Source organism: Nomascus leucogenys, chromosome 3, assembly GCF_006542625.1.
Source record: "Nomascus leucogenys isolate Asia chromosome 3, Asia_NLE_v1, whole genome shotgun sequence".
Lineage (NCBI taxonomy): Eukaryota > Metazoa > Chordata > Mammalia > Primates > Hylobatidae > Nomascus > Nomascus leucogenys.
The window spans coordinates 144,158,994-144,185,376 of NC_044383.1; the positions used below are offsets into that span (position 1 = coordinate 144,158,994).

General features: G+C 40.4%; 1 protein-coding gene across 2 annotated transcripts in view; it reads right to left on the minus strand.

Moving 5' to 3' along the window:
- The window catches only part of SERAC1 (serine active site containing 1), a 58,559-nt gene that overhangs the window by 22,936 nt on the left and 9,240 nt on the right, over positions 1–26,383 (minus strand). The window contains exons 2-8 of one of the 2 annotated variants that reach the window (XM_003271745.4): positions 24,859–24,950; positions 22,038–22,074; positions 17,029–17,165; positions 15,430–15,519; positions 13,341–13,472; positions 10,898–11,019; positions 9,688–9,816 (exon numbers count right to left, since the gene is read on the minus strand). In XM_003271745.4, the coding sequence (XP_003271793.2) occupies positions 9,688–9,816; positions 10,898–11,019; positions 13,341–13,472; positions 15,430–15,519; positions 17,029–17,165; positions 22,038–22,074; positions 24,859–24,949 (738 nt within the window). In that variant the 5' untranslated portion in view covers position 24,950. The remainder of the gene's footprint in view (positions 1–9,687; positions 9,817–10,897; positions 11,020–13,340; positions 13,473–15,429; positions 15,520–17,028; positions 17,166–22,037; positions 22,075–24,858; positions 24,951–26,383) is intronic. The other variant, XM_030809901.1, reaches the window with a different exon arrangement.

The window sequence follows — 26,383 nt, forward strand, 5'->3', positions numbered from 1 at the left end:
ACCAAAAAAAAAAAAAAAAAAAAGGAATATGTAGAAAAATGGAAAGGCAACAGTAATATAAAAGGGCTAATCTCTGGTGTTTCTTTTTTTTTTTTTTTTTTTTGAGATGGAGTCTCGCTCTGTTGCCCAAGCTGGAGTGCAGTGGTGCAATCTCAGCTCACTGCAAGCTCCACCTCCCGGGTTCAAGTTATTCTCCTGCCTCAGCCTCCAGAGTAGCTGGGACTATAGGCACATGCCACCACACCCAGCTAAGTTTTTGTATTTTTAGTAGAGATGGGGTTTCACCATGTTAGACAGGATGGTCTCGATCTCCTGACCTCATGATCCGCCCACCTCGGCCTCCCAAAGTGCTGGGATTACAGGCGTAAGCCACTGCGCCCGGCTCATCTCTGGTGTTTCTTCATAAAAAGTTACAACCTTAGAGCTCTGTGATTTGTGCAAACTAACTGGGCTTTAAAGTGATGTTCATTCTAAAGCAGGAGTTTTTAACAAGGGTCCTTAGGGGTATGGGGTAGATAGAATTCAAGGCAGGTAGGGTGTAAACTTGGATGGAAAAAAAAATTACCTTTGTTTTTTCCTAACCTCTAACTGAAATTCTGCATAGTATTCAGTTATGCACACAGACAATAAACCACAGTAACACTAGCAGTACCTGTGATTCTGTCAGTAAGGGAAAGCACAGGTATTTTCATATCACATCTCATGTTGCAGCTATCTGAAAATATGGTTATATTCACTCTTCCTTTCAATGCCAACTATCACCAAACGGTGAAGTTGCACATTCTCGTACTAGTGATCCCAAATCTACACTGCTTTCAGCATTCCCTAGTAACAATGATTTGAGATCAACAGTTCAATGTTCTTATTCAGTGAAGCAACAACAGCATTCACACTAATATGTCATTAAAAAATAAAAGGTACATATTGAATGGAACCATATGAAGCTGCCTCTTTCCCCAGCTCTATCCACTGAAGGCCTGAAAGCAATGACAGCAGCAATGAGCTTACCTAGCCCAGAACTTGGTTACTAAATACCATTAGCCCTAAAAGGAACCAAGTCTGCTTTAAAAATCAGCTGATTCTAGGGCTGCAACAGGGAAAGTCTAAGACGAACATTTTCTAATACCAGAAAATGAGCAAGTGCTCCAAAAATAATGAATGAAACCATTTACAAAAGACATGGGAGACCACCTGAAGGGGCTCCCACAGCCAAACCTGGGACAATTTGAACATCAGTATGAATAAAGATAGTAATAGATTATAATCTAGTGAAGAAAAATAACCATGTGTGATCCCATATGGATTAGAAAGAAAGGCAGAAAGGAGAAATGGGAGGAAGAAGAAAGCTTCTCCTACAGAAGCATACTAAATAAATGAATAAGGAGTAATAAAATTAGTGGGAAAAACTCAGCATTTTCCAACCACCTATTGTTGTAACTGTTATTCAGGCAAGATGCATTCAAATGATATTATTAAATAAAACCACTGGCTGAAAGTTTGAAGAGCAACAGGACAGTCTCCTAATCTCAAAGTGTCTCCTCCTCCTACAAATCATGTATTAATTTCAAATAAAGAAATATATTAACATTCAGGCAGAGAAAACTGGCAGACATCACTTTAACCAAGTGAATGAAGGGAACATCGGCCAATAAGGGTTAAGCTGGCATCACGCGCTTCTGGGCATGACACACTGGGAAGGACACAAAATCACCTCTATCGTATTCCTGTAATAAATGCACACCCGAATTTAATCACGAGGAAGCATGAGACAAACTAAACTGAGGGCCAATCTACAAACCACTGCTTTGTACTCTTCAAAAATGTCAATGTCATGAAGACAGAGAAAGGCTGAAAAAATTTTCAGGTAAAAGGAGACTAAATACACAAAACTCACATGCAACGCTTAATACCAGACTAGATCCTGGAATAGATTTTTTTAAAAGAAAAAAGCTGTCATAGGCCAGGCACAGTGGCTTACGCCTATAATCCCAGCACTTTGGGAGGCCAAGGCGGGTGGATCACCTGAGGTCAGGAGTTCGAGACCAGCCTGATTAACATGGTGACAACCTGTCACTACTAAAAATACAAAATTAGTCAGGCGTGGTGTCGGATGCCTATAATCCCAGCTACTCAGGAGGCTGAGGCAGGATAATTGCTTGAACCAGGGAGGCAGAGGTTGCAATGAGCCGAGATCGCACCACTGCACTCCAGCCTTGGTGACAGAGCGAGACTTCATCTCAAAAAAACAAAACTAAACAAAAAAAAGCTGTCATAAAAGAATTACTGGGAAAATTCAAATATGCAGTATTCAAATATTAGACAACAGTATTATACCAATATTTAATTTTCTGAATCAATAGCTGTACTGTGGTTCTTTCAGGGAATGTCCTTGGGGCATCATGTCTGCACCTAATGAATGGCTCAGGGAGAAAAATATTAAATGTGTGTGAGTAGGTACATTAAAATATATCTGCAGAGAGACGGAAAGTAAAAGGGAGGGATGATATAACAAATGGGATAAAATGTTAGTAATTGGTGAATCTTTTTTTTTGAGACAGAGTCTCACTCTGTCACCCAGGCTAGAGTGCAGTGGCGCAATCTCGGCTCACTGCAAGCTCTGCCTCTCGAGTTCACACCATTCTCCTGCCTCAGCCTCCCAAGTAGCTGGGACTACAGGCCCCCGCCACCATGCCCGGCTAATTATTTTGTATTTTTAGTAGAGATGGGGTTTCACTGTGTTAGCCAGGATGGTCTCAATCTCCTGACCTCGTGATCCACCTGCCTCGGTGTCCCAAAGTGCTGGGATTACAGGCGTGAGCCACTGCACCCAGCCAGTAATTGGTGAAACTTAATGAAATGTATTATTTTTGCAATTATTTAAATTTGAAATTATTCCAAAATAAAAATTTAGAGAAAAATTTTAATTAACTTCAACTTTCATGTTTTAAATCTATTTTATTATTGATTGCATCCATAAATACATATATTAATTATATCAGAATTTATTTTCTCTTTTGATAACAGTATTTCAATATGTTTCCTTTGTAATCTTATGTATTATATTTTATGCATTTAGAACTGAGTTCCTAGACTTTAACAAATTACCAAAGGAGTCCACGGTATTCAAGGGTTAAGAACCCTGTTCCAAAACCAAACATTATCGTGTTGGCTGTATGCTGGGGCTGACAGTCGCCTCTGTACATGAGGAGTTTTGTTTATTTATTTTTTACAGATGGGGTTTCACTATGTTGCCCAGGTTGGAGTGCAGTGGCTGTTCACAGAAGCTATCATAGAGCATCACAGCCTCCTGGACTGAGGTATCCTCCTGCCTCAGCCTCCTCAGTAGCTGGGACTACAGGCATGAGCCACTGTGCCCAACTTGAAAGCAGTTTTATATAGAAACAACACACTGACACTGAAGGGCCCTTGGGGACCACCATGAGGCAGGTCTGTCATAAACTGGGCAGACAGATCACTATAAACCAGATGGACTCTCTCCACCCCCATGTCAGCACCGCCAGCTTCCTGGCATATGTGAAATCCAGGAGGCATGACAAACTTGAGGCAGAGTAGGGGGGAATAAGAATAACTAAAAGGCAGCCAGGTGCAGTGGCTCACGCCTGTAATCCCAGCACTTTGGGAGGCCAAGGCAGGCCGATCACGAGGTCAAGAGATCGAGACCATCGTGGCTAACATGGTGAAACCCCGTCTCTACTAAAAATACAAAAATCAGCTGGGCATGGTGGCTCGTGCCTGTAGTTCCAGCTACTTGGGAGGCTGAGGCAGGAGAATCGCTTGAACCCGGGAGGCGGAGCTTGCAGTAAGCCAAGACCGAGCCACTGCACTCCAGCCTGGGGAACAGAGTGAGACTCCGCCTCAAAAAAAAAAAAAAAAAGTAAAAGACAGTGCTTACTGGCCTAAAGAGATGAGACACTAGAATTAAAATTAAATTAAATATTTATTTAAATATAAATAAAATATATGCTACCTCTTGTTTTAAAAAAAAGAACAGGGACTCAAATCAAAGTGAAACTAGTGCCTTCCAAGCAGAAAAATCAAAGGTGCTTCATTAAACATAAAGCATTCATTGTTTTGTTGTTGTTTTTTTTTTGAGACAGTCTTTGTTTTTAGTTTTTTTTTTTGAACTTAAAGGATGGATCTGTATGTGTCTGTGATCTGCCCAAGTAGAATGGAAATGTTTCAAGTGTCAGTTTCATCATTTCCAGTGTGATCTATGGCTCCTAAATGTACTGAATTGGAGTAGCATAAAGACAATGCAATTAAAAGGTCATACGGGCCAGGCACGGTGGCTCTCGCCTATTACACTAGCACTTTGGAAGGCTGAGGCGGGGTGGACCTCTTGAGTCAGGAGTTCGAGACCAGCCTGGGCAACATGGCGAAACCCCGTCTCTACCAAAAATACAAAAACAATTAGCCAGGCATAGTGGTACAGGCCTGTAGTCCCAGCTACTCGGGAGGCTAAGGTGAGAGGATCACTTGAGCCCAGAAGGCAGAGGTTGTAGTGAGCCGAGATCGTGCCATCGTACTCCAACCTGGGTGACAGAGTGAGATCCTCATCTCAAAAAAAAGGTCATACGAATTACTTTTTCAGAAAAATTTTGGTTAGGGGAAGATCTTTAAAATGAGGCACCTGAAATGGGTAGGGGAGGGTGGTGGAGAAGTTGTCAGAAGATGCAGGTCCTCTCCAAGGCGGTGAACGTTAAAACACGCAAATACATGATATGTTAACTATGAACACACACACACAAATATGCACAAGGCCAATTTAAACTATGTAACTCTTTAAACTACTGGCTGAGGCCAAGAATTCTGCGCAAAGAAGCAGCATAGTGGGGCCAGGCACAGTGGCTCACGCCTGTAATCCCAGCACTTTGGGAGGCCAAGGCGAGATTACCTGAGGTCAGGAGTTCGAGACCAGCCTGACCAACATGGTGAAACCCCCGTCTCTACTAAAACTACAAAAAAATTAGCCTAGTGTGGTGGCACATGCCTGTAGTCCCAGCTAGTCGGGAGGCTGAGGCAGGAGAACTGCTTGAGCCCAGGAGGCGGAGGTGGTAGTGAGTCGAGATCACACCACTAAACTCCAGCCTGGGTGACAAAGTGAGACAAAAAAAAAAAAAAAAAAAAAAGAAGTAGCATGGTGGTATTAAACCACTTTCCCTCTCTTCACTTGGCAAAAGGCAAGGTTACAGAACACTATAGAAGGTAGAGGAATATTAAGTAAATAGTAACGTCAGGCCAGGTCTCAGGAGCTCCGACATGGGGGTACAGGAGAGAAGTTAGTGATGGGAGTGGGAGACACCATGGCGGAACACAGAGAAGTACCCACATCCACAAGACCCTGTCTGTAAATAGCCTGGTCCCAGCCAAGCTGAAACTATCAGATGTTAGACAAGGCCTGCTGAAATGGAGGTGGTTCCCTGGCTTCCAGATGAAAAGCGGGGGCATAAGAATAGAGAAGGGAAGAATACAGATTTAGATAAGAAACTACTTGGCATGACAGGGCTGTGGTTTCCTAGGTTTGACACCAATAGCACAAACAACAAAAGGAAAAAATGTATAAATTGGACTTCATCAAAAATGTTTTTTATTTTTTAATTTTTTTTGGAGACAGGGACTTGTTCTGTTGCCCAAGCTGGAGTGCAGTAGCACAGTCACCGCTCACTGCAGCCTTGAATTCCTGGGTTCAAGTGATCCTCCTGCCTTAGCTTCCTGAGAAGCTGGGACCACAGGCGCACACCCCACAACTGGCTAATGTTTTTCTTCTTTGTAGAGATAGTTTTGCTATGTTGCCCAGGCTGTTCTCAAACTCCTGGGCTCAAGTGATCGTCCCACCTCAGCCTCCCAAAGTGCTAGGATTACAGACATAAGCCACCATCCCTGTCTAGACTTCATCAAAATTAAAAACATTTGGGGTGCATAGGTCACTATCAAGAAAGTGAAAAGAACCCACAGAATGGGAGAAATATCTGCAAATTACATATCTAATAAGAGATTTGTATCCAGAATATATAAAGAGTTCTTACAATTCATTAATATAAAGAATTCTTACAATTCAACAATATAAAGAACTCTTACAACTCAACAACAAAAAATTTCAACTCTTACAATTCAACATATCTAGTAAGAGATTTGTATCTAGAATATATTAAGAACTCTTACAATTCAACAACAACAACAAAAAAGCCCATTTTTAAATTGGGTGCTACAATGTGAAAAGATGCTTCAAAAGGACAAGTAACCCAATTTTAAAATGAGCAAAGGGAGCCATGGTGGCTCACACCTGTAGCCTCAGCTATTCAGGAGGCTGAGGTGGGAGGATCACTTGAGCCCAGGAGTTCAAGGCTGTAGGGCATGTTATGATTTTGCCTGTGAATAGCTACTGCATTCCAGCCTAGGCAACACAGTGAGATCTCATCTCAAAAACAAAAACAAAATCACTAGTTAAAAAAAAAATTGGGCCAAGCGTTTGAATAGATATTTCTCCAAAGAAGATATGTAAGTACCACCCACGTGAAAAGATGCTCAACATCATTAAGGATTAGGAAAATGCAAATCAAAGCCGGAATGAGGATACTACTTCACACACAATGGGATGGCTAGAATAAAAGATGGACAATAACATATATTGCTGATGGGAATGTAAAATGGTAAAGTCTCTATGGAAAACATTTGAAAGTTACTCAAAAAGTTACACAGAGTTACCATAAGACCCAGAAATTTCACTCCTAGGTATATACTCAAGAGAACTAAAAACATACATCTACACAAAGACATGCACATGAATGTTGATATTGAGATCTAATAAGAAATACGTATTTAGTCTCTACCCCTGGTTCCCTCCAGAGTGATGAGTGTCTTTTGTATGCTAATGAGATGACTGGTGGCTGGAGGGCCCCTAAATAGTTTCAGGAAGGGGGCTGGTGGCCAGAAAGACTAAGGGCATGATTAGAGGGTAGGGACTTCCTGCCCTACTCAACATCTGGGGAGGACAGAGGGCCTGAAGGTTGAGATGATCACCAAAGGTCAATGATTCAAACAATCATGCCAACTGATTAAAACCATGAAAATCTGAAGGACAGGGTTCAGAAAGTTTCTGGATACTGGAACCCGTGGAGATGTCTGGAGGGTGATGCACCCGGAGGGGCATGAAGGCTCAGTGCCCCTTCCTACATAGCTTGCCCTGTGCATCTCTTCCATCTGCTGTCCATCCCTCTCCTCTGTCATATCCTTTATAATAAATGGTAAGCATAAGTAAGGTGTTTTCCTGAATTCCCTGAGTCTTCCCAGTAAATTAATCAAACCCAAGGAGGGGTCATGGGCACTCCCAGTTTATGGCTGGTTGATCAGAAGCACAGGTCACACCTGGAACTTGTGACTGGCATCTGAAGTGGGGGGCAGTCCTGTGGGACAGAGCCCTTAATCTATGGGCTCTGACACCATCTCTAGCTGGAAATGTCAGAACTGAACTAAATTGAAGGACACCAAGCTGATAACTGATGGAGAATTGCTAAGTGTGGAGGGAAAAACCCTCCACATTTCTGGTGTCAGAAGTGTTAAGTGGTGTGAGAAAGTAGGAAAAATGCTTTGCTTTTTTCCTATCTTGTACAGTACAGTTTTTTTTTTCCAATGAGAAATGTTCATAGAAGTATTATTCATACATAATAGCCAAACAATAGAATGTTCATAGAAGTATTATTCACACATAACAGCCAAAGAATAGGAATGACCCAAATGTCCATCACTGATTAATAGATAAAATGTGGCATAGCCATACAATGGACTACTACTTGGCCATAAAAAGGAATGAAGCACTGATATGCCACAATGTGGCTGAGCCTTGAAAACATTATGCTAAGTGAAAGAAGTCAGACACAAAAGGCTGGAGAGGGGAATGAGTGGTGACTGCTAATGGTTACAGGGTTTCTTTGGGGGATGGTGAAAATATTCTGGAATTAGATTGGAGTAATGATTATACAACTCTATGAGTATATTAAAATCCAATGAATTGTACAGTCTTAAAGGGTTTTATGGTATGTGGATTATAAAGAAAACTAGTTGAATTGGAAATATCACCATAAATTTAAGATCTTTTAAGAAAAAGGTAATTGTTCTGCTCTGTTACTTAGGTGTCTAGGAGCCCCCAGGGTCCACCACCTCTACCCTCATGAAGAACTATTATGCACACCTAGTGCCTGGGGGTTTTGGACTTTTAACCTTTTCCTATAAGAAGAACCAGACCTCCTTGGAGAAGCAGGCAAATCTTGTAGGGCAGGAAGAATCAAAAGGAGCCAGGGATATCTTGTCAAAAAACCATGGCACCTTCCAGCCACTTTGGGAACATAATTTAAAAGCATAAGAAGGTCAGTGTACAGAAAGGGCTATAGAGGCCAGATGACAGAACTCTCAGCATCAAAAAGAAAAACCATTATAATTCACTGGAACAATCCCAAGACATGGCCCAAAAGGGGAAATTATGTAAAGTATACTAGACAAGTCATATCTACTGATGCGTCCCTAATTTCTCATAAAAGGGAAAAATGAGAAAATGCATTTAATTGGTCAAAGAATACAGAACACTGATTTTTTTTTTACTGACAAAATACGTTCCTCTCATTGAGATTACATAGTTATTGCAGTTAATAATGGTGGTTATTTGTTCTGATTTCTCTTAGAGATATGAGATTTTTATAAAGAAAAACTCGCTGACATAATATCCCAAGAATATCAGAATTCAGTATTCACTGATAGCCTTTTTTTCTTTTTTTTTTTTTTTTTTTTTGAGACAGGGTCTCATTCTGTTGCCCAGGCTGGGGCGCAGTGGCACAATCACCGCTCACTGAAGCCTCAATCTCCTGGGCTCAAGCAATCCTCCCAGCTCAGCCTCTCAAACAGCTGGAACTACAGGCACATGCTACCACGTCCAGCTAAATTTTTTTTTTAATGTTTTATAGAGACGGGGGTCGCACTGTGTTGCCCAAGCTGGTCTCAAACTCCTGGCCTCAGGCAATCCTCCTGCCTCAGCCTCACAAAGCACTGGGCACTGGGATTACAGTTGTGAGCCATTGCCCTCAGCCTTATTCTTTTTTTTTTTTTTTTTTTTTTTGAGACAGAGTCTCGCTCTGTCACAAGGCTGGAGTGCAGTGGCACAATCTTGGCTCATGGCAACCTCTGCCTCCCGGGTTCAAGTGATTCTCCTGCCTCAGCCTCCCGAGTAGCTGGGACTATGGGCATGTGCCACCACGCCCAGCTAATTTTTGTATTTTTAGTAGAGATGGGGTTTCACCATGTTGGCCAGGATGGTCTCAATTTCTTGACCTCGTGATCCACCCGCCTCGGCCTCCCAACATGCTGGGACTACAGGCATGAGCCACTGCGCCTGGTCCTCATTCTTTAAGATAAAATTTAAGAGTTACCTCCTGTGAAGCTGTAAATGACCTCTTAAGCAGAGTGAAGGGCTCCTGAAATCACCTTTATCTCTCTTACACACTCTGTGACTGTTCGTTTACCTGCCTCCCTGTCATCCCTGACATCCAGCCCAGGGCATGGCACACAACCAGCAGTTAGCATGTTTACTCAGTTACTGGGTGAATGCCAGCCACTGACACAATACATTGGAAAGGGTGGACACTCAAAAATATTTACTGAATGAATACATGAGCTAACCTTCTGAGCAGCTAGACTCTGACTGCTTTCACTAAGAGCCAAAGATGTAAAATACTGGATACACTCATCTAGCTCTGTTTGAGGTAAGGAAGCCAGCAACTGTCTGAGCTCTTCTTCAGTGGAAGAATCCTGAAATAAAAGGAAAGGAAATTCTTCATAAATACTCAACAACTGAGTAAAACAAAAAATATCCAAAGACTCAAAGCCAGTATTTTCCATATATATCAAAGCCATAAATTATGTGTGCATGTGTGTGTCTCTCTCTCTCTCTCTCTCTCTCTATATATATATATATATATATATATGATATAGAGATCTAGGGAAAGAGATATCAGAGATTAATTACTGCTTTCAGTCTTGAAAACAGTCACCCACAAAGGTAAATAAATAATCATTTAATTTTGAATTTTATACTTTCATGTCTGCTACTTCAAACTGAGAGACCTACTGTAAACTTTAACTCTCAATGTTCATCTGACTGACGTCTTGACATTCTCAACATCTTGACTCAAAATGAATTATTGCACCCTTACTAATTAAAGCTACCGCTTTTTAAATCCAGAACTTGTTACTATCTCATTTTCTCTAATAATATCTAGTATATTCATTTCCCTATTTTTAAAAAAGCTGCTAACACAGAAGTTTTAAGAGTTTCATTTTCTAGTCTAGGAAAGATACTCAAGAAACATGCTTTAAATCTGTGGCAGTGTTTCTTAGCCAGGGCCTGTTTTGCCCCGGGGAACATGTGGCAACGTCTGGGGTCATTTTTGGTTGTTACAACTAGGGGGTGCTATTAGTATCTAGGGAGTAGAGTCCAGGGATGCTGCTACACACCCTACAATTTACACAACAGCTTCCTACCACAAAGAATTATCTGGCCCAAAATGTCAATAGTGTTGAGGCTGAGAAAACCTGACCTACAGAAACTCAGAAGGGACCAATTCATGGATGCTGATATGCTATGGCACGTCACCCAATGGTTTATAGAGACTCCCAATTCCCAAAGGCAGAAAACAATACAGAAGGAACAGCCCCTCCTGAGGAACCAAATCTTTGTATAAAAACTATGATTTCAGTTTTACATTCCAGTTTATCTGCTTGTGAGAAGTAGCCAACAACTACTTTTTTAAAGTATTTTGTATGCAAAGTGAAGATAATATATTAAACCATTTTCCACTCTCTAAATTATTATTATTATTGTTTTACTTACTTCTTTTAAAGATGGCAAAGGAGGTGGTAGGAGAAAAAAGCGAAGATCACTCTCTTTGCTTCGTGCCAAACCAATAAGAGTTTTCGGATCACAGGCTTGAGCAATTATCCTATACTGGTAATCTATTGAAAAAGCATTTTCTTTTGTTAATACCAAAACCAGCTGATAGATGTCATAAAGATTAACTGAACAAACTACTTGAAAGCACTCTAATTTTTAAACTGCTCTGCAAATTTGTAATCCAAAATTTCCCAAGTGCAACTATATTTACAATACCTATAAGCTAGATACATTTCCCGGACTGATCTCACAATTCTCCTCAATATATATCTGGAGACCGGGTCACAGCCTAACTTTTTGGAAAAATGGAAGTTCAAAGGTGGAAACTGGTAAGTCAGAACCAATTTAACTTCTTCTTAAAACAATTCCAGCATTCAAAAGCTGTTCTGACCACTACTCAAAACACAAGAGGTGGCATTTAAGCCTACTGCCCCGTGGTGACGATATGGTGTTTTGGTATTCATAATGTCCATGAATATTTAGTCTGCAGTTCCAGATAGCCGTACTTTGAATTAAACATGCCATTCTTTATTTATCAAAAACAAAATTCCAACCATGAAAGGAAACATTATTTTCAATAATGGCAGTTTATAACCTGGGGTTGGCCGGCCGCCGTGGTTCAGGCCTGTAATACCAGCACTTTGGGAAGCCGAGGTGGGTGGATCATCTGAGGTCAGGAGTTAAAGACCAGCCTGGCCAACGTGGTGAAACCCTGTCTCTACTAAAAATACAAAAATTAGCCAGGCGTGGTGGCAGGCACCTGTAACCCCAGCTATTCGGGAGGCTGAAGCAGGAAAACAGCTTGAACCCAGGAGACGGAGGTTGTAGTGAGCCGAGGTCATGCCACTACACTTCAGCCTGGGTGACAGAGCAAGATTGTCTCAAAAAATAATAATAACCTGGGTGAGTACTTCTGGATCAGGTGGGGAACTTTTTCAAAATCTGTGAGCCAGGGCACTTCCTCTGATTTCTCTGATACAGTAAGTCTGGAATGGAGCCCTGGAAGGCAAATTTTGAAAAATATTTCTATTCTAAATCTCCACCAACATTAAGCTTATACTTACATTATAAATTATTATAATTACAGCCACCAACCAATTAATAACTTAATTTGCAGAGATCTCATTCTGAGCTTTTGAGAATTTTTCTTTTTTTTTTTTTTCTGAGACAGTCTTGCTCTGTTGTCCAGGCTGGAGCACAGTGGTGCAATCTTGTCTCACTAACGACTCCACCTCGTGGGTTCACAATTCTTGCGCCTCAGCCTCCCAAGTAGCTGGGATTACAAGCACACGTCACCATGCCCAGCTAAATTTTTTGTATTTTTTTAGTAGAGACAGGGTTTTGCCATGTTGGCCAGGCTGGTCTTGAACTCCTGGCCTCAAGTGATCCGCCTTCCTCGGCCTCCCAAAGTGCTGGGATTACAGGTGTGAGCCGCCATGCCTGGCTGAGAAAATTATTTTTTCTATTTTGCCCATTTTTACAAGACAGTTCTACTAACAAATTATAGTTTTGTCCATGTACTATAACCAGAGCAGATATGAGTTCTTTTAAAAGTACTTTTATTGTAAAATTTGTGATTTTTAAACACAATTACATATTTCAAATAGTCCACTAAAAATGATATACACAAATACAAATTGGGTACATTCGACTATTAGTATTAGAGCCAAGTAGATTGTAAAAGTAAAAGCAAATATAATTGTATGGTGTAGCAAGCAATTAAATGTACTTCATGAAATAGAAACCAAAAGAAAACTCGAGTACATTAGGCAACTATCAGAATCAAGAGTTGCTCTCAAAGAAGTATGTAACCAAATAAAACTTTGTTCTGGTAGAAAGTTACACAAATATATATATACCTCATTTTTGAGCTTATTCTTAGCAGTTCAGCAGGCTTTCTACTTTCCGTATCACTGAAGCTTCTTAAAATTTTTAAAATACTTTCTAGATATACTAACATTGCCTGAAATATTTTCCTTCCTGAATCTCACTCCCTTGTCTTTTTTTTGTTTTTTGTTTTTTGTTTTTGAGACGGAGTCTCGCTCTGTTGCCCAGGCTGGAGTGCAGTGGTGCAATCTCGGCTCACTGTAAGCTCCGCCTCCTGGGTCCACGCCCTTCTCCTGCTTCAGCCTCTCTAGTAGCTGGGACTTCGGATGCCCGCCACCACGCCCAGCTAAATTTTTTGTATTTTTAGTAGAGACGGGGTTTCACCATGTTAGCCAGGATGGGTCTCAAACTCCTGACCTCGTGATCCACCTGGCTCGGCCTCCCAAAGTGCTGGGATTACAGGCGTGAGCCACTGTGCCCGGCCACTCCCTTGTCTTTTATGTTAGAAATCAAGAGCCAGCTGAAGGCGCGCCACCTGTTCAGGTAGTCTCATTACCATGCCAGTGATGGGTCTCCGACATTTCCCGCACAGCCTCGAGTCGCGTGGTTTTGTCATCTGACTTGCTCTTCCGTAGGAGCAGCCACACAGCACACTCATGATCTTCTATATCAACTGTACTAAAAGGGTCTTTGCAAAAAGAAAAAGCCAAGACAATGTGAACAGTTAAGATAATACTTTTATCTTTACTTTAAGATGGTAATTTATAAACATTTGAAATCTACAATTGGAGAGTTAAATCCATATATATAGGTATTGATAAAAACTGATATTATTTGTTCTCAATTCTGTCATATTATCTTTTATAGTTATTATGAATATTGTGTGTGCTTTCTTTGGGGGGCGGGGGCAGGGGTCAGTTTTGTTTTGCTTTTTTGAGACAGTCTCACTCTGTTACCCAGGCCGGAGTGCAGTGACACAATCATGGCTCACTGCAGCTTCGACCTCTTGGGCTCAAGCAATCCTCCCACCTCAGCCTCCTGAGTAGCTGAGATCCCAGGTGTGTACCATCAGGCCTAGCTAATCTTTTTTTTTTCTAGAGACAGGGACTCAAGAAACTGCCTGGGCTCAACGTGTGTGCTTTTGTTTTGTATATTCTGGTGTCTTTCATATGTGGTCATTTTTAAAATCTTTTTCTCCCCAAAACTTTTTCAAAAAGATCAAATATATGAAAGAAATTAGTAAGTTAACATAGGCTGGGCGAGGTGGCTCACACCTGTAATCCCAGCACTTTGGGAGGCTGAGGCAGGCGGATCACAAGGTCAGGAGATCGAGACCATCCTGACTAACACGGTGAAACCCTGTCTCTACTAAAAATACAAAAAAAAAAAAAAAAAAAAAAATTAGCCAGGTGTGGTGGCAGGCAGCTGCAGTCCCAGCTACTCAGGAGGCTGAGGCAGGAGAATGGTGTGAACCCGGGAGGCAGAGCTTGCAGTGAGCAGAGATTGCACCACTGCACTCCAGCCTGGGCGACACTCTGTCTCCAAAAAAAAAAAAAAACAGAATAACATCCATACATCACATCTAGATTCAATAACTGTTATTATTTTACCATATTTTATTCATCTATATTCACATGTAATTTTTCCCAAACTATCTGAAAGGATGATGTAGACAAAATGACATTTTACCCTTTCACAGTTGAACCTGCATCTCCTAAGAACAATCCTGCATTCTCTTAAATAACCACAATGCTGTTATCACACCCAAAAATACTAACAAAAGTCTTCCCAAATCATCTAAAATTCAGTCTAATTCCATATTCAAGCTTCCTCAATTTTTCAAAAAAAAAAAATATTTAAAGCTGTTTTTTAAAACCAGGATTTAATAAAGTCTCTTTTAATTGTAGAAAGTTTTCCCACCTTTTATTTTCACGATGCCAACTTTTTAAGGAGATCAGATAAGCCCTTTTGTATCTAGCTCCACATTGTAGATTAACCTGATTGTGAAATCTATGATTTTGGATATACTATGCTCATTATGAAGGCATGGGAGTGATTTTCTAACAAATTTAAAATTATAAAACACTTATCAAGAGAATAGGGTATATTTTATCTCTATATTTATTCACAATTACCTAAGGAAGGAAGAAAATTATCCAAAGCATTAAGCCCTTAAAATTAAATACAGTCCAAGAGAATAATGTTAATTAATTTTTTTTGCTTTGCTTTTTTTTTTTTTTTGAGACAGAGTCTCACTCTGTCACCCAGGCCGGAGTGCAGTGGCATGATCTTGGCTCACTGCAACCTCTGCCTCCTGAGTTCAAGTGATTCTCCTGCCTCAGCCTCCCGAGTAGCTGGTATTACATACACCCACCACCATGCCTGGCTAATTTTTGTATTTTTAGTAGAGACAGGGTTTCACCATGTTAGCCAGGCTGGTCTCAAACTCCTGACCTCAGGTGATCCACCCACCTCAGCCTCCCAAACTGCTGGGATTACAAGCGTGAGCCACCACACCCGGCCTGATTAATTTTCCATAGCTATAAAAAATATTAGTATAAGAAATGAAAAGAAGTATCAGGTTGATCATTCCAATGACTTTCAGATTACTGATAAGGATTCCAAGTCATATATTGGATATTTACCAGCAAATGGATTCCGTAGTATCTTGGCTGATGTTGCCAATACTTTTCTTACTGCTTTGTGAAGTTCTTTTCTTGCCTGCCAGGCAATACCTAAAATGATTACAAAATTAAGTAAAACCAAGAATGTATTTTTTTTATTTTTTGAGACAGAATCTCACTCTGTCGGCCAGGCTGGAGTGCAGTGGCACGATCTCGGCTCACTGCAAGCACCGCCTCCCGGGTTCACCCCAATCTCCTGCCTCACAGCCTCCCGCGTAGCTGGGACTATAGGCCCTCGCCACCACACCTGGCTAATTTTTTTGTATTTTTAGTAGAGACGGGGTTTCACCATGTTAGCCAGGATAGTCTCGATCTCCTGACCTTGTGATCTGCCCGCCTCGGCCTCCCAAAGTGCTGAGATTACAGGCATAAGCCACCACGCCCGGCCCAAGAATGTATTCTTAACACTATGCTCCAATATTTCAAAGAGAAAATGTATAAACTCCAAATTTTTTCACAAAGAAAATACAAAATAGCACTGTTGTCTTTTTATTGTCACTATCCATGCAACTAAAACCATTTTGGGAACACAGAGCTCTCAATTCCAAAATAAGATTGCTCTCCAAGTCAGGGAAAAGTAAATACAAAAACACTAACTACAAAAACACTAACTACAAAAACACTAACTAAAGCTAATAAAAATCTTCATATACAACATAGGTTTTGCAATATCCAGGAAAATGTCCCTCGTGATGAGCTCACCTCAAACTGAAGTTTGGAGATACTTTACTAAAGAGATTAAGTCTCAATATACAGGTATATTATAAGCAACAACAATTATCTATGTAATTGAAATTGTAAACATACCATAAAAGCATGCTGAAATACAGAAAATGATATAATAACTAATAGCAACAGGGCAGCAAGGTGACAGACACAGGAGAGCAGTAGAGCCTGCCTCACTCGACGAACATCATGTTAACTGGCACATTCTGGCTAATGGTGTATGAAGAGGCAGCTGTGAGTCAAGTGTGTGACTCACCATGCTACCCATCTGTTGAGGAAAATATACTCCTCTGCTCTAAAATTTCATGTTCACTACGCAACCATATGATCACTAATGAGGGCTTCCATGTGTCCTAAATATTGAGAAGTGGAGTGTCCTAACTAGTAAAGACAGGTTTTCTAGCCTTGGTGACAGATAATTATAATAAATGAGTTGGCATTCATATTTATGAATATATCTCATGAGTTTGGTCTGCACGAATACATCCCTTAAAGCGGAAATATCGTTGAGCTAAATTACAAAATCATGTTTTTTGTACTTGCCAAAGTGAGAGCCAGCGTCTGTACTGACAGCCCCACTAAGGTGTGGAATTCCAGGTTCAGACTAAAAATGCCAGTTAGTCTTCACTTCACTTAATTTTAGGAGAGTTGCAAACCTGGATTAAATACGGAAGTCTAAACTTTGGTCCTCAATTAATTCTTTAGGAACTTGGTTTTCACGGGGTTTGGTGATTCTTAGAATTAGCTCAATCTGTATTACTAATACTATACATTTTTAAATGCAATAACTAGCTTCCATTTTTCACAAAGAGGATTACTTTACAATAAACTTACCATGATTTTCTCCTTTATCTAAAGAAACTGTGTGCACATATATATATGACTTCATTTTTTCTCTTTCTACCACTTGAGTATCTAACGTCACAGCCTTCTTCAGGGCCAGAACTTCATATGTAAGAAATAAAGAACCTCTTAAAGAGAAAAGAAAAAATGCATCATAAATACACAATCAAAATGTAACACAAGAGCTACTCTTCTCTATTAAGCTTGTCATAGTAAACTTCTTTGTTTTTTATTGGGAAACATAACATGTATACAGTAATATGCATATAACATTTATACAGTCATGCACCACATACTGACTTTTTGTTCAAGGACAGACCTCATATACGATAATGGTCTCATAAGACTATAATGAAGCTAAAAAATTCCTATCTCCTAATGACTGAGTAGCCATCGTAACACATTACTCACATGTTTGTGGTGATGCTGTGCAAACTGTGCTGCCCATCCTATAAAAGTCTAGCACATACAATTATGTATAGTACATAATACTTGATAATAATAAATGTTACTGATTTATGTATTTACTATAGTATACTTTTACTGCTATTTCAGAGTGTACTCCTTCTACTTAACTGTAAAATGCCTAGGGCAGGTCCTTCAGGAGGTATCCAGAAGAAAGTGTTATCACAGGAGATGACAGCTCCATGCATGTCACTGCCCCTGAAGACCTCGCCTTGGGACAAGATGCAGAGGTGGAGACAGTGATATGGATGATCCTGACCCTGTGTAGGCCTAGGCTAATGGGTTTGTGTTTTCATTTTTAACAAAAACATTTAAAATTTTTTTTTTAAAATGTTGCTGGCACAGTAGCAAGGCCTGTAGTCTCAGCTATTCGGGAGGCTAAAGCAGGAGGATCCCTTGAGCCCAGGGGTTCGAGGCTGCAGCATGCTATGACTGTACCCACAAGTAGCCGCTGCTCTCCAGCCTGGGCGACAGAGCAAGACCTCGTCTCAAAAAGATTTTTTTTTTTTTTTTTTTTGAGATGGAGTCTCACTCTGTCGCCCAGGCTGGAGTGCAGTGGCACAATCTCGGCTCACCACAAGCTCCACCTCCTGGGTTCATGCCATTCTCTCGCCTCAGCCTCCCAAGTAGCTGGGACTACAGGCACCCACCACCACGCCCAGCTAATTTTGTTTTTGTATTTTTAGTAGAGACAGGGTTTCACCGTGTTAACCAGGATGGTCTCAATCTCCTGACCTTGTGATCTGCCCGCCTCGGCCTCCCAAAGTGCTGGGATTACAGGCGTAAGCCACCGCTCCTGGCCTCAAAAAGATTTTTTTAATAGACAAAAGTTTACAGAATAAAGACATAAAGGAAGAAAATATTTTTGTATGGCTATACAATGTGTTTGTGTTTTAAGCTAAGTGTAATTACAAAAGTCAAAAAGTTTTTCAAAAATTTAAGCTTATAAGGTAAAAAAAACAAAAAAAAAAATACAGTAAGCTGAGGTTAATTATTAAAGCCAGGACTTTATTTATTTTTAGAGACAGGGTCTCAACTACGTTGCCCAGGCTGGCCTCAAACTTCTGGGCTCATGTCATCCTCGTGCCTCAGCCTCCCGAATAGCTGGGACTACAGGCCCACACCACTACATCCAGCTAGGTTAATTATTAAAGAAAAAAAATACTGTTTTATAAATACACTGTAGCTGGGTGCAGTGGTGCATGCCTGTAGTCCCAGCTAGTTAGAAGGCTGAGGCAGGAGGATCACTTGAGTCCAGGAGTTCAAGGCCAGCCTGGGCAAAACATAGTGAGACTCTGCCTTTAAAGAAAACACAAAGTTCAGCCAGGCGCGGTGGCTCACGTCTGTAATCCCAACACTTTGGGAGGCCGAGGCGGGCGGATCACTCGAGGTCAGGAATTCGAGACCGGCCTGGCCAACGTGGCAAAACCAACGCTCTACTAAAAATACAAAACTTAGCCAGGCATGGTGGCAGGCGCCTGTAATCCCAGCTACTCAGGAGGCTGAGACAGGAGAATCGCTTGAACCCAGGAGGCAGAGGTTGCAGTGAGACAAGATCACGCCACTACACTCCAGCCTGGGCGACAGAGCAAGACTCTGTCTCAAAAAAAAAAAAAAATGTGTAACGTAGCCTAAGTACACAGTGTTGATAAAGTCTATAGTAGTGTGTAGTAATGTCCTAGGCCCTCACGCTCACTCACCGTTCACACACCCAGAGCAACTCCAGGTCCTGTAAGCTCCACTCACGGTAAGTGCCCTATATAAGTGTACCATTTTAAAATTTTATTTACTGTACCTTTCTTTGTTTGGATATGTTTAGGTACACAAATACTTCCCATTGTGTTATAATAGCCTACCGTGTTCAGCACAGTCACATGGCTGTACAGGTTTGGAGCCTAGGAGCAATAGGCTGTCCCATACAGCCTAGGTGTGGAGTAGGCTCTGCCATCCAGGTTTGTGCAAGTGCACTCTGTGATGATTGCACAACAATGAAATCACCTAACAACACATTACTCAGAATGTATTGCCATTATTGACACATGACTGTATATATACATATACATGTATATACACATTTCAGTTTACAAATAATAAATAGCTGCATAATCATATCCAGGCAAGAAACAGAATGTTAACAGTACCCCAGAAATCCACAGTGTGTAATTCTCTTCACAAAGAGGATACTGACCTGGATACTGACCTGCTCTCATCTCTATATATGATTCTGATTTTTATTATAATAATGTGCTTTTCTTGGGCCGGGCGCGGTGGCTCACGCTTGTAATCCCAGCACTTTGGGAGGCCGAGGCGGGCGGATCACGAGGTCAGGAGATCGAGACCACGCTGAAACCCCGTTTCTACTAAAAATACAAAAAAAATTAGCTGGGCGTAGTGGCGGGTGCCTGTAGTCCCAGCTACTCGGAGAGGCTGAGGCAGGAGAATGGCGTGAACCCGGGAGGCAGAGCTTGCAGTGAGCTGAGACTGCGCTACTGCACTCCAGCCTGGGTAACAGAGCGAGACTCCGTCTCAAAAAAAAAAAAAAAAAAAAGAAAAACAATGTGCTTTTCTTTACAGTTGTACCACCTACATATGCATCCTTAAACAACAGAGCTTAGTTTTGCCTGTTTTTGAAATTCATATCAATGGACTCACACTACATGTATTCTTTTGCTCAGCCTTGTTTTTGTGTGAGTCATCCATGTTGTTGCATGTAAAAGGTAGTTCCTGCACTTAGATTTTCGTATAGTATGCGACTATCCATTGCATGGATATACTACAACTTATTCACTCTCCCATAGATGGGTATTGAGAACGTTTCTAGTTAGAGTCTATTACAACAATGCTGTTACATATCTTATACATCTGTATTGTGCATACACATACGTGTTCCTCTATCTACATGTATCTAGAATTACATAACTTCTGATAGTATACATATTCAATTTTACTAGATAATGACAAAAAGATTAGCCAATGTGTACTCCCATCATCAGCCTATGAAAGCTTCTCCTTTCCTAAGAGCAATACCTGAAGTTAACTTTAAATGTTGTTTGTTGTGAATCTCAAAATGAAGATTTCTTTTTTCCTAATCAGATTGACTTACACACTCCCTAAATCCCGACACAAAGATCCCACTCTGGATTCAGAGCTCAGCAACATTGTCTTCTTACACCTTCTTCTGACCTTTGGTTTCTACCCTCAGGCAAGCAGGTAAAACAAAGTCCAGATACTGGCTAGCACCAGAGGAACACAAAGAAGGCTCTTTAGAATCCCCTGCCCTCGGCCAAGGGCAGTGGCTCAGGCCTGTAATCCCAGCACTTTGGGAGGCCAAGGCGGCAGATCATCTGAGCTCAGGAGTTCAAGACTAGCCTGGGCAACATGGCAAGACCCCGTCTCTACTAAAAATACAAATAATAATAATAATAATAACAACAGCCAGGTGTGGTGGTACACACTTGTGGTCCAGCTATTTGGGAGGCTGAGGTGGGAGGATCACCTGAACCCAGGGGGCAGAGGCTGCAGTGAGCGGAGATCACGCTACTGTGCTCTAGCCTGGGTAACAGAGGAAGACCCTGTCTCAAAAAAAAAAAAAAGAATCCTCTGCTCTCTTAGGGATGTATCTGAACAGCCAACAAAAGGGGTAAATGTATTCAGTACTTTTACTGTTTTCCATGAAAGACAAAATTCTTTACTGTAATAAAAAACTGTAATTAATTTTCACTATATTCCTGAATATAATTGTGAGCTAGACAAACTGCATTACAGAAAAGGTTACATATACATTTATGCTTTGCCCAGAATGAGTCAAAGGGAAAAATTATCTAAATATATTTCGCCTTACATTACAATGTCATAGAGAAATGTATGCATTTGGATAAAATGCCAAATATATCTCTTTTATCATTTCAGCATCTGAAAGTTAATTTTATATTTGTACTAGTAAAAAGTATTAACAAATACAGTACAATAGTATTACATATGTATTCCTCCCCCTAAAAAAAAGTAAAAGAAGGAGTATGAAAAATAACAATTTGCTGAAAGAGGGTCACTGCATTCATTACACATGCTCCTGAGGGAGCATCAGATGGGAGATGTCCAACTGTTGGTTTTCTCAGTCAGCCTCAATTTCCTTTCATGCGAGCTTTATGATGAGTTAAGGGATTTTCCAAAATACCTTTGACTATAGTCAATTTGTACCTTTTTCACCTACTTTAGAACCTAATACAAGATGTGACCCTAAGTGTGTCAAAGCTAAGTGAGTGCCTGATGTAAGTGTGTCAAAGTGCTTTTCTCACAGCAGCAGTGCCTGGCAGGCAGAGTTCCTGGTACACATTTGGCTCCAAGAGAAAGCACTCCTCAGAAGGTAAGGAAACCACATCATGACAACATTTAAGTGGTAGGATCAGTGATTAAATCCACCAGTCTAATTCCAAAATCTATACCCTTTCAATACCTCATGCAACCTGTAAATCACTGCCATTGAGATTTCCAAGAGTATAATGAAGCCAATTAATATTCCACAGTTGACGACTTACCCTAAAGTAAGTGATCCAGTAAACTTTATTATATTTCCTTCAAAAGAAAAAAAGTCAATGTGATGAATTTCATTTTTAAAAGTGGGAAAGGAAACAGGCAACAGTGTAAGTCTCTACCTATATCATATATTATCAGATAATAAGTTATTATTTTTCTATTAATATAATCAGTTGCTATTAATAAATGGTATCCTGTCCCTAGACACAAACACACAAATCAACAAGCACTGAGTGCAAATATAATGTATATTGATGACATTTCATACCTCCCCTTTCTCCACCTCCTAGTCCCTGTTCCACTACTGATGCTGGTAGGACTACAATGCTTCCACCAAATGCAACATGCAGGCAGCTCACTTCCCTTCTGACCGCTTTTAGTTAACAACCCATTAAAGAAAGAAATGAGAAGCATTGTCCCTATCACTACTAGGACTATGCTGAAGGATTATATTGTCAAGTGGGGACATGAAAGAATGTTTTCTAAAGTAATTATGTTATAATTGATGGTTAGGTATATATGTATGTAGCCGTATTTAAAATAGAGATTAGGCTGGGTGCGGTGGCTCACGCCTATAATCCCAACACTTTGGGAGGCCAAGGCGAGTGGATCACCTGAGCTCAGGAGTTCGAGACCAGCCTGGCCAACATGGTGAAATCCCATTTCTACTAAATATATAAAAAAAAAAAAAATTATCCAGGCATGGTGGCACATGCCTGTAATCCCAGCTGCTCGGGAGGCTGAGGCAGGAGAATCGCTTGAACCATGGAGACAGAGGTTGCAGTGAGCCAAGATTGTGCCACTGCACTCCAGCCTGGTCGACAATAAAATAAATAAAATAGAGATTATATTCTACAAGTTTATTTATAAATGTTTGGGTCTTGGAAAACTTTTTTAATATTAAAAAATTCCTATGGCAGACACTGCTAATTGCCTGTCCAATACACATGTCTTTTAATCCTTACAAATACACAACCTGATTACCACCTAAAAATATTCAAATTCCTAGACAACTCTGTAGCTAGGGCTAACTGTGCAACACAGTTGTAGCCAATCGGATATAGATGGAAGTCTATAGAGATGGATCCCTCCCCACATAAAAAGGCAAAGCCTCAAAATGGCTTTTGGCCCTCTGCTTCTTGATGCCCAAGGATTCAGCAACCATCTTGTGAACATGAGGACAATAAAGAGAATGGAACAGGAAGACAAGAAGATTGCTAAACTGTAATTCCTGCCCTAAACTGTCTCCACTTTGGCTTATTATTATGTAAGAAGAATGAAAATCATATTAACCTAAGCCACTGGACTCAACCTTCTGTTACATGTACTGAGCACAACCTTAACTGATGGTACTCATGATGATTAGGTACTGAGGCTAGCCCACAAAAATCTTTATATAAATCTTTATGTATATAAACAAAACATAAATAAGTATATATGAAGATTATATATATAATGATTATATATACACACATAAAGATTTTATATATATATAAAGATTATATATATAAAGATTATATATATATATATAAAGATTATATATATATACATAGAGAGAGAGACAGAGTTTCACTCTGTTGCCCAGGCTGGAGTGCAGTGACACAATCTCAGCTCACTGCAATCTCCACCTCCTGGGTTGAAGTGATTCTCCTGCTTCAGCTTCCTGAGGAGCTAGGATTACAGGCACCCACCACCACACCCAGCTAATTTTTGTATTTTTAGTAGTGACAGAGTTTCGCCATGTTGACCAGGCTGGTCTTGAACTCTTGACATGAAGTGATCCACCCACCTCAGCCTCCCAAAGTGCTGGGATTACAGGCATGAGTCACTGCACCCAGCCTTAACCTATAATTTATTACACATATCGAGACAGTCCTTTGTTCAGAGCTTCAACTCATGCTGCCAAAATGACATTTGTCCTCACTTCTCTTTTTGTATTTAAAACACAGTATCAGAATTTTCTAGATAAAAATGATCTATCCCTAAAAACAGATTTCTCTTAAAGATCAAAAAGAAACTCCATGAGGAAAAGGACTTTGTTTTATTCAATATTGTATTCTTAAGGCCTGGAATTGTACCTGGCACAGAGTATGGTCAATTAAATATTTTGTTTATTGTCAAATGAATAAAAGATGTTCTAGGCCAATCTTCTCATTTTACACATAAAGGAAATAATGCTCAGAAAAGGTGAGTTACTTTATTCTTCCATTCAACAAATACTATTTGATTACCTACTATATGCCATGCATAATAAATACTAGGTTATAGTGGTAAACAAGACAAAATACTGCCTTCACAGAGTTTACAGCATATGGGGAAAGACAGGTAATTAATTAAGTTCTATACTGACCCTACAAAATGACAAATAAGAGATCCAACCTGGCCTAGGGTGTCGGAGAAAGCTTCCTAAACGAAGGCAAGGCTCCAAATGGAGTAGACTGGAGCCACATCCCGAGCCCCCGTAAGGCAAGGACAACATCTTCCTTGCTCACCACTGTATTCCCAGAACCTAATATGGGTGCCTGGCACTTTGTTTCACAAGAGCTTAATAAATATCTGCTGAATGAAAATGCAGTTATATTTAAGTTTAGGATGATGAGTATGAAATTTGACAGAAGTAGAAGAGGGAAAATAATTCTCAGGAAAAAGGAGTATGTATGGCTCTGGGCCTATAAATTTGGGGTGGACTATTAGTACAGAAAGACATAAACAAATCTGAGATTTAATCATGGGTTCAAAAAGTTTTTGTCGCCCACCTTAGAAACGGCCACAATTCTATTACTGTTCCTATAAGAAAATAAGAGTTGTTTAAGCTGTACTCACTGATATCTCTCCAGTGTGTGCCACTTTTTGGTGGGGAAGTAGAGGTTCCTATTCTTCTGCAACAGATGACACAATAAGCAGCCAGGGACATTCTGTGTAAGTAGAACAATTACAACAAATTTAATTTAGCATCTAAATCAAAACACTTGTTTTAACTACAAGAACACGTTACCTTCACAGTAGATGACCCACAGAGTTAGCTTTTTCAAGACTACGAAGAAAACTTTCCAATTAAAAAAAAATTTCTCCCTTAAAAACTTAAAAGGGACGTATTAGAATAATATTTTGTTAGTATTTTCATTATTCTTCCTCACACTGTGTCCAATTGTGCATAGTTTTCACAACTGGAAAGACGATCTAAATATGATAACGATCGTTCCCAGAACACAAGAATTAACAGGTAACAAGAACAGACAGATTATTAATCAGAATATCAATATAAGCAAGAAAAAAATGTAATGTCTTTGAAAATATATGTATATACATATTTATCTCTGATGACTGAAGGCCCTACAGAAATGAGAAGCTCTACGTGGACGGTGCACTTAGAATCCATAGAAGCATTTAGCTTTTCTCTAGTTGTTTCAGGATAGTACCCACGTCGTTTAAAAATTCTGAAACTTGTTAAGTTGGCATTCTATCAAAGGAGAGCTGTCACCCAACTAATTCATCAACTGAGTAAAGATGATCTAAATATGATGCAATCATTCCCAGAACACAACTCAGTTTTCTAGACCCATATCAGATTGTCTTTGGATAGTGAGGTTTTTTTTTTTCTTTTTCCTTTTGCTATAAAGGACAGGAAGGAAGGTACCTTGAAGGCACCTCTCTCTTTTGTTTTGTTTTCTATTTCTGCTTTTTATTATTTTCTTCTTTCTTTCTTTCTTTGGGTGCACCCTGTCCTTTTCCTAACTTCTTCAATAATGCCTAAGATGAGCATTTCTGGTTCTTTCACAAATGCATTTAAGACTAGAAATTATTATAATCCCAGCACATTGGGAGGCTGAGGCGTGCAGATCACGTGGGCTCAGGAGTTCAAGACCAGCCTGGCCAACATGGTAAAACCCTGACTCTACCAAAAGGAATTAGCCAGGTGTGGTGGCGCACTCCTGTAGTCCCAGCTACTTGGGAGGCTGAGGTGGGAGAATTGCTTGAACCTGGGAGGCTGAGGTGGGAGAATTGCTTGAACCTGGGAGGCTGAGGTGGGAGAATTGCTTGCACCTGGGAGGCTGAGGTGGGAGAATTGCTTGCACCTGGGAGGCTGAGGTGGGAGAATTGCTTGAACCTGGGAGGCTGAGGTGGGAGAATTGCTTGAACCTGGGAGGCTGAGGTTGCAGTGAGCCAAGATTGCGCCACTGTACTACAGCCTATCGTCTCCAGGGACAGAGTGAGACCCGGTTTCAAAAAAAAAAAAAAGACTATAAATTATCCCTCTAAAATTCCACTGCAATTTTTCTCTAATCTGTGAACTGTTTAAGAGTGTAGCTTTTAGTTTCCAAATATATAAAACTTTTTAAGATTATCT